An 18,017-nucleotide genomic window follows, 5' to 3' on the forward strand; every position below is an offset into this window, starting at 1 on the left:
CCTTGAGCTAATGAATAAAATCAAATTTTTTTAAAGTGAAGTAAGGAGATACCTGTCTTGTCTGGTTGGTGATGATGAGGATGAAGATGAAACTACCACTATGATAAATACAAGTTTATTGACTGGACATAAACCCAATATGGCAATGTTTTGACAGTTACTTGCATCAGGGATATTGTTTCTAAGAATGAAGTAGTCAACTACCGAAATGTAACTGTGCTGGGTTTATGCTCAATCAATAAAACTTTATTCACCATACTGGTATTTTATTATCATCGTTCTTCTCCATTGATTACCAGTCGGTTTTCCTTTGCCTGCCTTCTTTTGGATCCCTTATCAAGTTTGTAGCCTATAATTGGGAATTGATGATTTGAGATAGTAGATTTCAGTCCTATTTGATTTATGATATAGGGATATAAAGTCTTGGGTTGTATTTAAAGAGTGAGAATGTGTTAAATATTTTGAGTTAAGTTGGTAAAATATGTCATATGATGAAAAGTAAATAAAGTAATTATTGGCCAATGATTGGAGCAGGAGTGTTACAACTACGCGGATCATCTCAGCTTGTGATTTAACTGCTGTGCGTAGGCTCCGATTCTGAGGCCTATAATAAGCCTATAATTTTTAAGGGCTAACAACACTGATGTGTATTGTTTTGAATAAGTGGTATTATTTTTGTGAAAAGTAAATAAAGCCATATAGCCGATATATATGCCTAAGTTCCTGTGATATACAAGTAGCTTATATAATTGTGTATCTTGCACAGATGTCATCCAAGTTTGTACTCACTTGCAAACTACAGTACACATTAACATACAGTATATGTTCATAATTACAAAAAGACTAATTCTATAAACAGTTCCTAACAGTGCCTTACCTAACCTAAGGGCTGTTTATTAGAATGAAACCCAAAATGCATTTAGGTGTCATATGGGTATATACTGTATACTTATATCTGTACTGTTATCTAATATAATAAAGCCCTAAGCGTGCATGCGCACTCCCACTTGCGTGCTCCCATTTTCCGTGAGCTGTAGGGACCCGCATGCGTGCGGCGGCACGGAGCCTGTCGGACGCGGCGGCTCTTGCAGTCTGAATGATGTGAACTGGCCAGGGCAATGTCAGCGGGGGCCGGAACGGACTTTAATTGCTGCCTCCCAGGCTTCTCCTCCTGCTCCAGCTGGGCCTGCGTTTAAAAAAAAAAAATCCAGAGCTCGCTTTGGGTCCGGCAAGGGCTGCGGGTCCTGAAACCTTCTGATTCCATCAGCGTCTGCAGCACTGTACACACACTGCTGGAATCGGAAGGTTAGTCGGGACTATAGGAAGGGAAGGGGGGGCAGTAAGGGACTAAGGGAGCCAGCCAGACCGCGGGAAGGGAAAGGGGGGTAGGCAAAACGCTGCTGCTGCACAGGGAAGTGGTGTGGGGGGAGGGAAATGGAGGGGGAGGGAATCCTGCTGTGGCTGCTGCACAGGGAAGTGGTGGAAGAGAAATGCTGCTGCATAGGAGGCAGGGAGAGAGACAGATAGAAAGAAAAGAAGAAAGACACAGGGGCAGGGAGAGACACAGAAAGACAGACAGACAAAGGGGGCCAGGGAGAGAGACAGACAGCAGGAGGGAGAGAGAGAAAGAAATAAAGACACACAGACATATATTCTAGCACCCGTTAATGTAACGGGCTAAAATACTAGTTTTAAATATTTGCCTACTTAACTGGCATGTAAGTATTAGTGCATACTTTATAGAATTACACCACCCAAAATTACTAGGAAAACCCCTGGGTGAGGGGGGCATGTGTGCTGAGGGTTGGCATATGGAAGCTGAGCGTCACCTTGAGGTGATTCATGTGGATGGGAGGAAGGACTGAGTTGTAGAGGACTGGTATTGGAGGGGCTTGATTATGGGAGAGCTTGATCATAGGGGATTGAGAATGGGGGGAACTTGTTTTGAGGGTCTTGCTCAAGTTCATCGAGGGTGGTTTGCTGACCAGCAGATGGAGCTTGATGGAGGGATCAGACCAGGGTATACTCTCAAGGGTGTTGCAGGTTGGGTTGGGCTGCCAAGGCACTTTCTGTGTTCAAGGATTGACTTGTGGTCCATATTACGTGTCATTGCAGAAAGCACAGATACACTCATTTTATCTGTTGGTGCATATAATGTGAGTCCACACATGAAATTAGTATAAGGAAAGTGTAGAGATAACTCTAAATATAAATAAAGTCCACTCTCTTCTGGAATCTGAGAGGTAATGGAAGACCAAAACAAAGGAAACATGCCAGCTGGAGAAAAAAGCCTCAGTTAAAGCCCCGAAAAACTAGGGAACACTATAACACAAGTACACACGTACAAGCATAATAAGTGATTCCATAACAGTTATAGGTCATAAAAAAACTCCACCTGCTATTTTTTTAAATAGCTGTTAAATGTTGGCTGTATGTATGGGACTTATTTTCTATACATATATATAGAAGGTGGAGTTTTTTAAGACCTATGATTGTTATGGGATCACATATTGTGCTTGTACCAATGTATGTACAGTACTTGTGTTGTGTTCCCTAGTCTTTTTAACTGAGGTCTTTTAAACTTAACAACACCAGATTAATTAGAAGCTGGCAAATTCTATGTGTGAAATCAGAAGAGGGCACAGTTCTGCTGTAAACTATATGATCTCTGACAAAATTGATTCTGAGGTAGAGAGAAGGGCAGGTTATAGTCACAGGCTGCAGCAAAGCCCCCTGGGAGCTTGAGTCCATTATACACTCTGTTTACATGTCTAAGAGAAGTCCTATGCACTGCAGCTTTGTACATCAAGAGACAGGAGCTCCATTTATTAAGCCCTCAACAAGGTACATTATCTTCTGTATGGAAGGGTGGATCTCCTGAAAAGCTTTCCACCTCATCATAACAGTATTCTGTTCACATGAATATGGGAACATAGCAGTCTGCCTTGTGTGATAAATTCTTGGCATACTCCTTTATTTACCACATGAATGTTATCATACCATAAGTTTTGCATTTAAGGTGAAGTAAAAGGAAAAGAAACCTACATCATTTTAGTAAACAGTGTTAATTATGATGTAATGGCAGGACAATACATGGGCAAATTTATGTGTTGATATCACAAACTTCTGTGCCTTTACCATGGCCTCAGAATACTCTAATAATACTAACAAACCTATTTAAATCTCTATGGGTTTTGGGGCAGTTACCATAGCGGCAGCCACTTGTGCGACTTAGTAAAAAAAAAGGGGGGGAGGGGTAAGTTTTTAAATAAATTTCCTGAATTGGGTGAGTAGAATACACTGAAACTTTTCTTTCAAAACAAATTAGATTCAAACAGCATTAAAAGACGAAGACAGAAATTTTATAGGCTTTCTTTGTAAGAGCAAATAAATCTGATATTTGAATTGAGAAAATGATACAGGGTGGATCTCTAGACCATTCCGATGTTCAGCTAGAATGAAATGGAAAATATTAACAAGTTTATATGAGAGTTATTTTTCTTTATTATTATTTACATGAGTGTTGGTATCAACCCATTAAAAAAGTCAAAATTTGGGAAATCTATTCACATCGACTTGAAAAAGAACAAAAAATGTCTTCTGTGCACATTCCTACAAGAAATCTAAACCAGAGCTCATCTTTGAATTCTACAGAGATATGTAAGTGTGCCCCCCACCCTGGATTCTAACAAATGTTTATATATTTGTATTTTTGGAACGCGTTTGGATACCTCTGAATCTTTCTATTTGCATATTATGACTATATCTCATTGAACCAAGTTCCATTTCTTTTGAAACTGCTAACATGATCTATCCTAGTATTTTATAGGTAGAAGTTAATCAATAGTAAAAAAAAAAAAAATCCTTCCTGTTGTAAATGTTCCCATTTGTTAATTAATATTTACTCTTTGGAAAAAGTAAATTTTCGCTGTAGAGCTTTCTTCAGAGCCATCTTAACATCCTTGTTCCTCAAGCTATAAATGAATGGGTTAAGCATGGGGGACAGCACATTGTACATCACACTGGCAATCTTGTCCTTTTGGAATGAATAGCTGGAAGAGGGCCTGAAATACATGAATGCTATTGTCCCATAGAAGAGTATAACTACAGTGAGATGGGAAGAGCAGGTGGAGAAGGTCTTGTGCCTTCCACCAGTTGATTGGATCTTCAGAATGGTTTTGATGATATAGACATAGGAGACTAGGATGATCACGAAGGGCCCCAATACTAGCAGTGAGGCCTCTGTAAAGACCATCAGTTCATTGATGGAGGTGTCTGTACAAGAGAGCTTTAACAGTGGTCCGAGGTCACAGAAGAAATGCGGGATCTTGTTGGACTTACAGAAGGAAAGACGTAATAACAACAGTATGTGCAACAAAGCATGATTAATGCTGATAATGAAAGTAGCAAACAACATGGTAAGACATACCTTCTTGTTCATGATTGTGATATAATGCAGAGGATTACATATGGCAACATAACGGTCATATGCCATAATAGACAGAAGCATACATTCTTCTATAGTAAAAACAGTGAAGAAATAGAGTTGGGTAAAACAATTGGAGAAAGAGATGGTTTTCTTGCCAGAACTGAGGCTGCGTAACATTTTGGGGACAGTAACTGTAGTGAGACACATGTCCGTAAAAGACAAGATGCAGAGAAATAAATACATGGGCGTATGGAACTGGGAGTTCACACTAATAATTGAGATCATGGTCCCATTCCCCAACAGATTGCACAAGTACATGGCCAGGAACACAAAAAAAAGAAAATCATTTAGCTCTTCATGATCAGTTGGTCCCTGGAGAAGAAATTCAGTAACAGATGTCTCATTCCTCCATTCCATTTTCAGTTCCTTACAATAGGAATCTATGAAAACATTCAACAAAGTGAAATGTGTCAGGATGGCAATGACATGGAGAGGCCTCTTTTCAAGGGGGTCACAGGTGAAATATTACTCCAACAGATGAAGAACAAAATTAGGGAAAGACATGGAAATTTCTGGATAAAAGGAGAAAGTATTTATTTTATTACATTTTTTAATCCTAAAAGAGAATAAAATTAAACATACCCTATCACACATGCCCAATGATCATACTTAGGGCTCCTTTTACAAATGTGTGCTAGCGTTTTTAACGCATGCACCGGATTAGCGTGCGCTAGCTGAAAAACTACCACCTGCTCAAGAGGAGGCGGTAGCGGCTAGCACGGGCAGCATTTTAGCGTGTGTTATTCCATGCATTAAGGCGTTAGCATGCCTTTGTAAAAGGAGCCCTTAATGTGTAGTTTTCAGAAGGAAGTAGCCAGTCTAACAAAAGCTAGATAGGTCAAAGTATGTAAAAACTGCCCTATCAGAACAGATAAATATATTAGGCTTATTTCACTGCGTAGATATTTCATCCAATCAAAAAGTAGACACTTCAGGGTGCAGACATAAATGGAGGAGTTTGAGGTTTCAGATTTATATAGGTAGCTTCTCCCATTTACCTCCATCCATAGGTAAAAGAAGGGCATAATGAGCAGACCATTTTGAACCAGTGTGAAGGGCAATTCTATAACGGGTCACTGGCATTTATACACCGCTTGCACAAAAGTGTATACAAGTCTGTCACTTATAAGTGTAACATATAAGTGTAACATATCATAACATAACATAAAAATTTATTTCTATATTGCAAATACCTTACAGTTCTATGTAGTGTAACCAAAAATAAAACTGAATATTATCAATGAATTACATTTACAATATCTTTCAAAATCTATAAATATTTAGAAAATAGATAAGTTCTTAAAAGCTTTCTAAAATACCCCTTTGTCCTCCCCCATTCCAACTCCTATAGCCATTAAATCTCAAACCCTTATTTAAAAGAAAGAGCTCCTGCTAAGCGGCCTCGGGACCAGCACTTAGGTAACTGGCAGCTACAAGCGCATAGTGATGCCAAAGCCTGAAAGTGGGTATACTTAGGGGTGCCTCTGACTTTGGTGTCCCTATGCACCACTGGTGCAGTGGTTAAAGCTGTGGAGGGGCATAATTTTTTTTAAAAGTCTAAGTCCCCTTTTGGCCTAAGCCCCTAAACTCTGAAAGTAGCAGCAGGGAAAATGTCCATTCTCAAAAAAAAGTCAAAAATGAGGTGTTTTTATTTTTAATAGCCTACCTCTACGTTAAGCAGTTTAATCGTCCAGACCACCACAATGTTTAAAATTAAATCACATTCCCAAGCCAAAAATGACTCAAGTCTCAAACGCCCAAAACAAGACCTTTTAGGTGAAGGAGGAGCAAGTCCTTTGTCTAAAAGCTGGATTCTATAACCGGCGTCTGTCAAAAACAATACCGGTTACAGAATTCCCCCCCCCCCCCTCCTCCTAACGATCACGGCAGGAGAGATGCCTCTTCCAGAATCAGCCCCTTTGTCCTAAAGTTATGCATGGTTACCCCATATTCAATAATTGCATACATAAATGTAATGTTAAATGAAAATCAATACAATGATTGGTTTGTTTGAAATTGGGGCATGCTATACAGTATTTTGATGTCTTTGGGTTTGCAAAGTTAAAGTTGAATTTTTGAAGAAATATTTTCTGATATAACAATTGTGAATGAAAGTTGAATTTATGAATAAATACCTCCTGATGCAGCGATTGTGAAACAAGTGCCCTCATCAAGGTTACAGTCGAGAAGCACAGCAGAGAAAATTTGGGAGGCTTCGGGCAGATGAAATGTGCAGATTTACAGAAGTCTGCCTTTTGAGAAGCTATCGTAAGTGTGATTTTTATCAGTATTTTTTCTGTGATTTTTAAAATATTATGGACATTGTTTGAAGAACTGATTTTTTTATTTGAAACTGTTTTGGGAAGCTATTTGTAGTATTATATGTGAACCAGTGTTTTTGAGACACAGATGTTTTTCTCCTGCATGATTTTGGAATTATTTTTCCTCTGTGGGGTTTTTTTTTCCTCTAAATATGGATACCAATGATAAGAGCTGTTCCCATTTTAAGGGTAGAAATCATTTGCTGGTATGCAATCACATATCTGTGGAACTTTGAGGTTTCAGTTTCTTTATATAAATTACTGTATTTTTTGCTCTATGACATGTACTTTTTTATTCCCCCCAAAGTGGGTGGAAATGTCGGTGTGTTTTATGGAGCGAATGTAACCCCCCCCCCGTACCTTCCAAAATGAGTCTACCACAACAGTGACATTTTCAGCGGGGTTGCGCACAGTAGCAGCATGCTGGCCTCCCTCATGGACCGAGGCTCCATTGTGGTTAAAGGGCGTGTGGAGACATGCAGTTATGAATCAGCTGGGAGAAGCATGCAGCTGGGGAGTGATATCAATACGCCATGAGCCTGGGTCCTGATGCGGCCCAAGAATGGTGGCTTCCACCTTCCTACAACAGCCAGTCGAGGACACTCTGGGCTTTGAGGAGCATTGGGGGCGGCCATACTTTGGCCAGGATGCCTTCACTTTCCGTTCGCATTCTTTTCTGTCAGGTCCTGCATCTTCCTGGGTGTTGGGCGCCAGGAATTTCTGGGCAGTGGCAATAGGGCTCTATCGAGTTCATCCCGGGGCTGAAAGAGGGGAGTCTGCTCAAGCACCTGAGGAGGAGCGAGAAGCCCGTGAACCGTGATCACCGCTTCTCAGAGATGGTATGAAGGAGGTATGGCGACCAATGCTCCAGGAGCTACTGACTTTGCTTAGTAGCAGGTTATATCGCTTAGAGCTGGGCTTTAATTGGTATCCAGGTCTAAAATAATCAAGAAGTATTGTCAGAAAGCAGGGCTACTTTAAGGTTCTTCTCCAGACATGGGATTGTGTCCCTCCACTAAAGACTAGTTTGGCCAAACTTGGGAAGAGGCACAGTAACTGCTTTATATTACAAAAAGTGTGGGCACCACTGCATTAGGGTTTGATTAGCTGCATCTCCTGTTGGTCCAGATAGCTTGGTAGGGCAGGGAGGGAAGGGTGCTGGGTGCAGAGCCTGGCAATTTGGTTCTGAATGTTTTGTTTCTTGTTTTCCTCCTCTAAATCTAGGGTGCATCTTATGGTCAGGTGCATCTTATGGAGCGAAAAATACGGTACTATGCAATAGCAATGTGTGGGGGAGTGTGTGCTGCAGTGGTTAAAGCTACAGCTTTGGAGAATTTAGTGCTCTGGGTTATGATAGAAACTTTTACCGCAGATTAGTTAAAAAAAAAAGGGGGGGGGAGGGGGTAACTACCTTAATAAACATAAACATAAATTATCAGTTCTAATTGGCTTGTTATTCATTTAAGTTGCACCCAGAACTCAAAACACCATATATAGAATTTGGGGGTTAGTATGCATCATCCCAGTACTTTATTTTAGACAATCTATAGAGAATTACCCCCATTTGGGGGAATACTGCATATGGTGCCAAATGTTAGGCGCTACTTTAATGCCAAAGTTTTGGCACCTAAATGCATTCTAATGGATGCAAGGTGCGAAACAGGATAGAAATGGCAGATCCATGCGAAAACACCCTTATGCACCCATTTATAGAATAGCGCCTGTTTCCATGTGGATATGCAAAGTGACACGGCCATGGGGATTACATGGGTGGGTCTGGGGTGTTCCTTTAAAGTACACAGTGTTATAGTGTGGATCTGCAACCAACTTCCAGGATGGGATTTACAACTGGTTTCAGTTGGTGTAATTCCTTGCACTTACATGTGTGAATATAACACTCATGCACATGAGTGCAATGTGCAATCTCGGCAGTATTCTAGAATGTGAACAAATAGGTCATGTAGCACATAAACTCAAATATGGGGGTATTTACAGAGGGAAGTGCATGAGCAGGTTCCCCACTTACTTGTGCAATTTATACATGGAAGGAGTGGCCTAGAGGTTAGAGCTACAGCCTCAATATCCTGAGGTTGTCGGTTCAAGCTCCTTGTAGCCCAGGCAAGTCACTTAATCCTCTGTTGCCCAGGTACCATAGTGAGATTGTCAGCCCACCACAACAGATAGGGAAAAATACTTGAGTACTTGAATGTAAAACCGCTTAGACATTGATTGGCAATATATAAATTGCTTAAATAGATAAAATACACTTGCTTTTTATATATCATAACTGATAGTGCCTAAATGGCAATTTACTCTCCATTCTATAATGGAATCTGGGTGCCTAGCTGCTGCTTTTGAATCGGTGCATGGCATACTGCATATTACCACCCAAATTTGGCCAACTTTTATAGAACTGGCCCAATTGTTAAGGTGACCATAACATCCCGTTTTGAATGGGACAGTCCCTTTTTAAGATCCCCTGTCCCGTTGTCCCCACTCATAGCTTCGGGATGACAAAATGTCCCGTTTTCAGATAGGGCATCCCGAAGCTGTGAATGGGGACAACTGGACCGGGGATCACAGCATGGATTCAGCAGCAGCAGCAGCATCGCTTGGGCCTCGCTGACCCTCCTATCTCTCCCTCCCTTGCAAACCCTGCCGACTAAGCAATAAACCTCCCTCCAGCAGCATTGGCAGCCGCAGCACGCTAAACAGGCTGCTTCGCGGCTTTCTCCTGCCAGTGAATCCCTCTGCCGCATCACTGATGACGTCAGAAGGAGGAAAGGGATCAGAGGGGGAGAGAATTGGGGAGAGTGTTGCTGTATCCAACTGGAGGGAGAAGGAAGATGAGGGAGGGAATGAAAGGAGATGCCAGGGCTTTGAGGGAAGAAGAGATGCCAGGGCATGGAGGGAAGGAAGAAGGTATGCCAGTCCAAGGGAAAAGGAAGGGGGAAAGGAAGAAGGAGATGTCAGAGCATGGAGGGGGAGGGAGAGATGGAAGAAAAGGAAAGGAGAGAAATGGCAGGGAATCAGGAAAGGAATGATGCCAGACCATGGGGTGGGAAGGAAAAAAAAGGAGAATAGAGAGATGCTGGAGCATAGGGGAGAGGGTGGTGACAGTGAGAGAAAAATGAAGAGGTTACAGAGCTGAAATCAATCATGTACAAAGGAGAGAAGGGGCACAGGATAGATAGTTTATGGAAGGAGCATAGAAAGAGGGAAGATGCCATATGGAAGAGAGAGAGAGAGGGCGGACACTGGATGGAAAGAGCAGAGAGGGCAGTGAATGGAAGGGGCGAGACAGAGGGCGAACAGTAGATGGAAGGGGTAGAGAGAGGGAAACAGACACTGAATGGAAGTGTGGGGGAGAGGAGGGACAGCCGCTGAATGAAAGTGTGAGGGACAGGGGGAGCAGACGCTGGAAGGAAGTGGGAAGGAGAAAGAAAAAAGGGCACATGTAGGATTTAGGGAAGAGGATAGAGTTAATTACTGGAAGGGGTGAGGGAAAGAAGTGGCAAGCTATAGGGAAAGAGGGAAATTGAGGGCTGAATAATAAATAAGAATTTAAACAGAGGCAGAAAATAAATTGAGAAGGAAGACCAGGGAAGAACAGGAGGAAGGGAGTGGAGAGAGAGATGCCAGAGCAGGGAGGAAGGAGAAGAGACAGATACCAGACCTGGGAGGAGGAAAAGAAAAAGGAGACAGATACTAGATCTGAGGGGGAAAAAGGAGGAGAGAGATATGCTAAAATCTGCTGGGAGGGAAGGAGGGAGGAAGGAAAGAAGTAGAGAAAGAGGCAGAGAAAGGAGGGGAGGGGGTTGTAAGCATCTATTCTAGCACCCGTTAATGTACCCGGCTTAAACACTAGTTTTATTCTATAAGTTAATGTCTATATGCTTAAAGAGTGAGTCAAAAATAATAAGAGGTGAGGAAAAAGCTCTCAAAAATATGCAAAAGTGAGAGGTCAAAATCAATGACAAAAATATAACTAGAACCATGACTTCTCAATGAATGAATCAAATAGTGAAACTTAAATATGAATGTTGAAAATGTAAAATAAACCAATTTTTCACATACACTCAGATTTGTGTAATCCGACCAAGAGCCATGGCTCCTAAAGCCGAACCCACCGTCCCATCACTGTGTATGACTTTGTTATACAAACAAGTGAGTGAGGTTACGTGCTCTATTGATTATTAACTTTGTTCTCAATGGCAATAAGAGGAAAAACCACTCCACTTAGCTTTAAGATGTATTAGCAGGTCCCGACTGTTTCAAATTATGAACACAAGTTGTTGTCCGAATTTGAAACAGTCTCTTCTAATTGAACAATTAGAAGAGACTGTTTCAAATTATGAACACAAGTTGTTGTCCGAATCACATAGCAGCTATTTCTCTGGCATTTGAAGTTTTGCATTTCTCCTTTGGGTTCCTTGAAACAGACCCTCGAAACATGGTCCCTGTCGGGACCTGCTAATACATCTTAAAGCTAAGTGGAGTGGTTTTTCCTCTTATTGCCATTGAGAACAAAGGTAATAATCAATAGAGCACGTAGCCTCACTCACTTGTTTGTATAGCAAAGACATACACAGTGATGGGACGATGGGTTCAGCTATAGGAGCCACGGCTCTTGGTCGGATTACACAAATCTGAGTGTATGTGAAAAATTGGTTTGATTACATTTTCAACATTCATATTTAAGTTTCACTATTTGATTCATTCATTGAGAAGTCTTGGTTCTAGTTATATATGCTTAAAGAGAACACATCCGTACCAGAATAAACCATGGGATAACTAGAGGAACAACAGTTATGGCAATAAAACAGGCCTGAAATATAATCTGAGCAGGAGCAATACCTACCACCAACAGAACCTGGAATTTTACTATTACAATTATTATTTTATAAATTATTTCTTTCTGTACCACTAGCTCTTATCTTTATGCTCATATTCAGTGGTTCCATTCATTTAAATTGCTACACTCAGTATACATGATTAAAGTACTGTGATTGCCTGTTAGTCTATTTTAAAACATGGAAATAAATGATAAAAAATAATAAAGTGATACCTTTTTTATTGAATTAACTAAGCTGTGGCAGAGGTTTCTACCAAGGCCCAGAGTTCTAAATGCTACGTGGCTGCTCCGATGTTCATAGAATTACAATGAAAAAAAAATCAAAAACCCCAAACTAAAGAATAATTCAATACAATTCAATACTAAATTCTTCATGAACTGCCAGGTATATTAGGAGATCTGCACAAATCCCCAAATAAGGGTAAAATCTTTAACTATAACACAATTAAATAAATTTGGTGTGTGTGCAAAGTTCTCAGTAAACACAGCTCAATTTCAGGGCGAGCCCTACGTTATTGAGTTGAAGCTATACAAACCCACAGGGTTACATCCCCGGACCTTTGTGCATAAATGTGTTTTCATAAAGTGCAAAATTACACAAAATTAAGTGTGCTGAAATCTCTCCAATATACTCGAGGTGCAATAATAATTGCTACTTGTGACTTAATGTGAGGTTCAACTTCCACCCCTGAATTCTTCCCTTCAATTGTCCATTGCTTGTCAATGAAATCAACTATGAGCAAGCTTAGAACTGAAAAGCACACACCAAATTTATTTAATTGTGTTATAGTTAAAGATATTACCCTTATTTTGGGTTTGGTACAGATCTCCCAATATACCTGGCGGTTCATGAAGAATTTAGTATTGAAGAGCATAGAATTACAATGAACATTGGAGCATTTAGCGCTCTGGGCCACAGTAGAAACCTCTACTGCAGCTTAGTAAAAAGAGGGGTTAATCCATGTAAACAGTAATTTTGTCACTATTTATGTATATAAAGTAGATCTTTTATTTAGTTGGCTTAAGTTATATTCAGAACAGATTAATTTCATGCTCTACCTTTAACCTATGCTGCCCCCAAGTCTGTCCTTAACTTTACCTCCAACTCTATGCATATGCTTTATGCATGAAATGATGTGTAGAAACCAGGCTGAATAAAATAAATAAATAAATAAAGACTACTTAAGCATCAGTATCGGGATGGATCTTATAAATCCAGGTGCATTATTTAACACTTACCACTTTGGTGAAAAAACGTGGTTATCAGGCATTGTGCAGCAAGTTGGTCTACTTGCAGTAATACCAAGTATGTTTTTTTAAATCTGCCCCATTACCATGGTAACTGCAATGTTACTGCAGTAATGGTTGCCATGTGACTCTTTACTCAGGACTGCCTCCCTGATTCCCAAATACAATTACACACAAATGAAACATTTCTATAAACTAGTTGCAAACATTTGTGAACGTATTACAAAGTGTGAATATATTACATACATACACTTTTAGAATACTAGTATATTTGCACTTCTGTGTACATTTCTTCCTATATATGTCAGCATGCTGCCTAAGCACTAATCTGCAAATATCCATTTAACTTCTACAGTGCATATTGCCAAGGGTGTAGCTCCCTGTTTAATCTATGGGCATGCTTCTGAAAATTTACCTCTTAGCATTTATTCTTTGGATAAACTAGTGTGGTTAACCAATACAAAAAACAGTTGTATCTAAAAGGACAGATAAGGCCGGACCCGACACTCCTTCCTCAGGGCTCCTATAATGTGTCAATACAAAAAAACTGGAATCAGCAGAGGATAGCTGTGCACCACATAGGAGCTTATACATCTGAACAACCTGGGAGACTACTTTGAAGGATGTTAAGAGTTAAATAGTGTGTACTTATACTTTGTTGTTCATGTTGTACACTGTATGCCATAATAAAAAAATGATTTCAAATTCTTTCTTTTTTTTTGCTTCTTGCCTACCAGAGTGGCATGCACTCATCTCTTACCTGGTGACAACATTAAGAAGTACATGTCGGGGGGTGCTGTGGAGCCCGACTAGGATGGTCGTGGGTTAGATCAGCTCCAGCAGCCCTACCTACTATTTTCCTCTTCTGAGCTATATTACTGCTTTTTCAATTATTATTTTCAGCAGAATTTATTCTTTATATGATGGCTTCAGCAAAGGTTGGAAAACGTCACAAGCCTGAGCCCTTGTCACCTGCCAAATCTACCCAGGACAAATCTGACAAGCCGGAGGCTCCCTCCATGCTTGACTTATGGAAGGCAATTCGCTCACTACAAGATATTATGAATGACACGAAAGATGCCTTAACTGAGATGAAAGACGAACTCAGCACTATACACTCTGATATTTCAGGCTTCAAAACTAAGCTTGCTGATTTGGAAATCAAGTCTGCCACTGCCGATGCCAATATCAAGGCCCTGCAGACACATGTAAAGTGCTCTCTCCTCATCGAGCGGGAACTTGAAGACGCGAGCAACCGCTCACGCCGGAACAATGTGCGGCTGCTTGGAGTGCCGGAAAATCGGGAGGGCACTAATATACTGGCTTTCCTTGAAACATTCATCCCTTCTCTCCTAAACATTAATTTTACCAAAGACTTTGAGATCAAGAGAGCCCACTGCACACCTTCAACTCGGCAACAGCGTGATCAGCGCCCTCGACCGATTATACTCAAAATTCTCCGATACCAGCAGGTGCTGGAGATCATGCAAAAAGCCCGCACACTCGCTCCTATTACCTTCGAGGGACACAAGATACTATTCCTGCCCGACCTTCACAAGAACACAGTGAAATCAAGACAACAACTTCTGGCTCTTCGTCCTCAACTAAAGAAGATGGGTGCTCGTTTTGGAATTTACTACCCCGCCAGAATGAGAGTCACATACCTTAATCAAACACGCGACTTCACCGATCCGGAACTACTGGCGTCTTTCATTGAAGAAAAATCTCCAACCTCAATAGATGCAGTGTGACTGTGACCGCTCTAAATCATTCATGCACTGACTTACCAGCCTCGCCAGATCGTTCCTCGTGGGCTCCCCGGACTCCATTTTGCTTCCGTTGGACATTTCGGCCTGTACTTCCTGCTTACTTGCTTGCCTTCATGAAATGTTTGCTGTGACTCATATAATTCTGTTCTCTGTTCTCTCCGATACACCCGATCTGTCTTTCTACTTTAATCCCTTTCTCTCTCCGTATTTCCTCCCTTCTCCCACCCCCTTTATCTCTCTTCCTCGCCACCATTTTGCCTTCCGTGCTCCTCTTTCTTCTGCACTCGTGGAACCCAGTTGCACAACTTGTTTCCTAGCCGGTTCCTCTGACTTTTCTTTCAGACGCATTACCGCTGCTTTCCTCTCCTTGCTAGATGACTCACTGCATTATATAACTGATCTTTCCTTGCTACTGGCCTTTAACTGCTACTGGCCTTTTACTCAGCTTATCTCTCCCTTCACGGTCCACCGAGCTTCAATTAGGCTCTCATGTGCTTTGCTTCATATGTTTCCTTTATTGATTGCCTCTTCAGTATCAATTAATCTCCATGACTCATAGCCCTCTCTCTTTCAAATTCTTATTTCCAATTGCCTCTTTCTAGTCCTTTTCTTGGCTAAATGAATTTTATTATGACTACCCATATAATATCTCTCCCTTCTCTTTTTCTGCTGAGAATTTTTTTTTTACATATGCTTATTCATACTCTTACAATGCTAATTTGATTCATTACTCTTTTTCCTGTTCTCAGATGATGGTTGCTAACAGTTCTGAATTAGGCTGCTGTGATTGCTATCAGTCCTCGGCCGCCTGGCTTGACTTTCTAGTTACCCCAATTTGTTGCTGCGTTTGTAGCCTATCTCATTGACATTTGTTTTAAGTGCCTCCATTTTACCTGTTTGCTGTGAATGCACTATTCACCTGATTGGTTCTTGTCCTTTTTTCTTTTATCAAGGTGTACCTTCTCAGTGTATATTGCCTTACATCCCTCACTATCTGATTATTGTTGCCTGACTGAATATGTCATGAATCCAGCTGATATTTATCCATGCCTTTAACCTTTACTTCTCTCAATGTCAAGGGTCTAAACAATTGCATTAAAAAACGCAAAATTATTTCTTATTTACAGGATGATAATTCGGACATTGTTTTTTTACAGGAAACGCATCTTTCAGAATCTGATTCCCACAAACTTACCCTGAAAGGTTATTCGCCACCATTATGCTCACCTGCACTCAATGGGAAAAATGGAGTCATAACTTTCATACGTCAAAACCCAGCCATTTCCATTGATTTTAGCTCTCATGACATGAATGGTCGTTGGGTTAGTACTCTGCTTACTATCTCGCAACAACCAGTTCGCATCATTAATATATATGCTCCTAACACGGACCAACCAGATTTCTTTACCAATTTGGCTACCCACATCCTTCAAAGCCCTAATACTCCTATTATTTTAGGGAGGGACTTTAATCTCATCCTAGATGTAGATAAGGATAGGAAGTCCCATGCAACATATAAAAAGACCCGATCCTGGTTCACTCTACATGATATCATTTCACAGTTACAACTCATTGATCCGTGGAGACTCCACCATCCTGATGCTGACCGTTATACCTTTTTCTCTGCTCCCCCACTCCACCTATTCTCGCATTGACTACTTTCTTGCTAGTTCCTCCCTGGTTGACCATCTCTCCTCCTCTACCATTGGAGATATTGTCATTTCGGACCACGCTGCCATCTCCTTGACTTGCAACCATTTTTCTCTCTCGCCCAAATCCAGACAATGGAGATTCAATTCCTCTCTACTTATGGAACCTGACTTTGTCACCACTGTCAATGATGCCATAAATGAATTCTTTGCATTCAATTTAGCTGACCAAACCTCTTGGCCTAATACATGAGACACCTTTAAGGCTTACATACAGGGAGTCATCATCCAATATTCCTCTCATCTCCACTCTGTCAGGAAAAAACGAATCAAGGATCTGGAACAACGTATTCACGTTGCAGAATCTACATATACATCTGATTTATCTAATATCACTGCCCTAACGGATCTCCGAAAACTTCGTTTCGAATATAATTCCTTACTCAGTACTGCAGCAGCTAGATCAGTATTTGTTCAAGCATCTACATATCACGCGGAAAATAACAAGACCGGCCATTTGCTTGCGAATCTTCTAAATAAATCTTCTAACCAAACTTCTATCCCTTCGATCAAAGACCCCTCCGGTGCTCTTCTTACTGGGACATCTGCTGTATCGTCTCAGTTTCTCTCATTTTACCAAACACTATATTCTTCTGACTCCTCTTATTCGGCTACCTCTACGGACTCTTTTCTAGCATTGCAACATCCGACGGTCTCCTCATCTGACTTACCTCTTCTTGATAAAACATTCACAGCACAGGAACTCTTGGAAGCAATTACTTCTCTAGCTCCCAAGAAATCCCCAGGACCGGATGGACTGACCGCCGAATTCTATAAAGCTTTTCATCAGACATTATTACCCCACATGCTTGCTTTCTTTCACCATCTCTGTGCTCATGGGACTGCTACGGGCTCCTTCACTGAAGCCACGCTGATTGTTTTCCCGAAACCGGGAAAGGACCCACAGGACGTTAAGAACTACCGTCCTATCTCCCTCATCAATGTCGATGCCAAGATTTTTGCCAAAATCCTGGCCTCTCGTATGCAATCTGTTCTTTCCTATTTAATTAGTCCGGACCAATCCGGATTCTTACACAATCGCTACTCATCTAATAACACTCGTTTATTTTCTCATATTCTTCACCATACAGACTCCAATCCAGATAGACTTCTGATTATGGCATTAGATGCTGAAAAAGCCTTCGACCGTGTTGAATGGCCCTTCCTTTTTCACATGCTTTCATGGTTCGGCTTTCCCGAAACATTCATTCGCATGATCAAAACCTTATACTCCCACCCTCAAACCAAAATTTTGATTAATGGACATTTAACTTCTTCCTTTTCGCCTTCGAGGGGTACCAGACAAGGATGCCCAATTTCACCTCTCCTTTTTAATCTCGTACTTGAACCTCTTCTTATTGCCATCCGGAATGATTCTTCTATTAAGGGATTCCATCATGACTCTTTCTCTGTTAAACTTTCTGCTTATGCAGATGATATCCTACTCTATGTCACGCCGGAATCTTTGCCCTCGGTCCTATCCCAAATCCACCGCTACTCCGCTATCTCCGGTTACAAGCTAAATATTTCTAAGTCTGAAATTATTCCACTAAACTGTAATGACGTGCAGACAGTGGTCACAGGACAGGGATTTCTTTGGTCTCCCCAAAAAATAAAATATCTCGG

General features: G+C 41.0%; 1 protein-coding gene across 1 annotated transcript; it reads right to left on the bottom strand.

The window, feature by feature from the left end:
• Positions 1-3,901: 3,901 nt before the first annotated feature.
• LOC117364720 (olfactory receptor 1361-like) lies at positions 3,902-4,846 on the bottom strand. The gene has a single exon (XM_033954295.1). It carries the CDS (start codon positions 4,844-4,846, stop codon positions 3,902-3,904), a length of 945 nt encoding a protein of 314 aa, XP_033810186.1.
• Between the last annotated feature and the right edge of the window lie 13,171 nt (positions 4,847-18,017).

Source organism: Geotrypetes seraphini, chromosome 1 (assembly GCF_902459505.1).
Source record: "Geotrypetes seraphini chromosome 1, aGeoSer1.1, whole genome shotgun sequence".
NCBI lineage: Eukaryota > Metazoa > Chordata > Amphibia > Gymnophiona > Dermophiidae > Geotrypetes > Geotrypetes seraphini.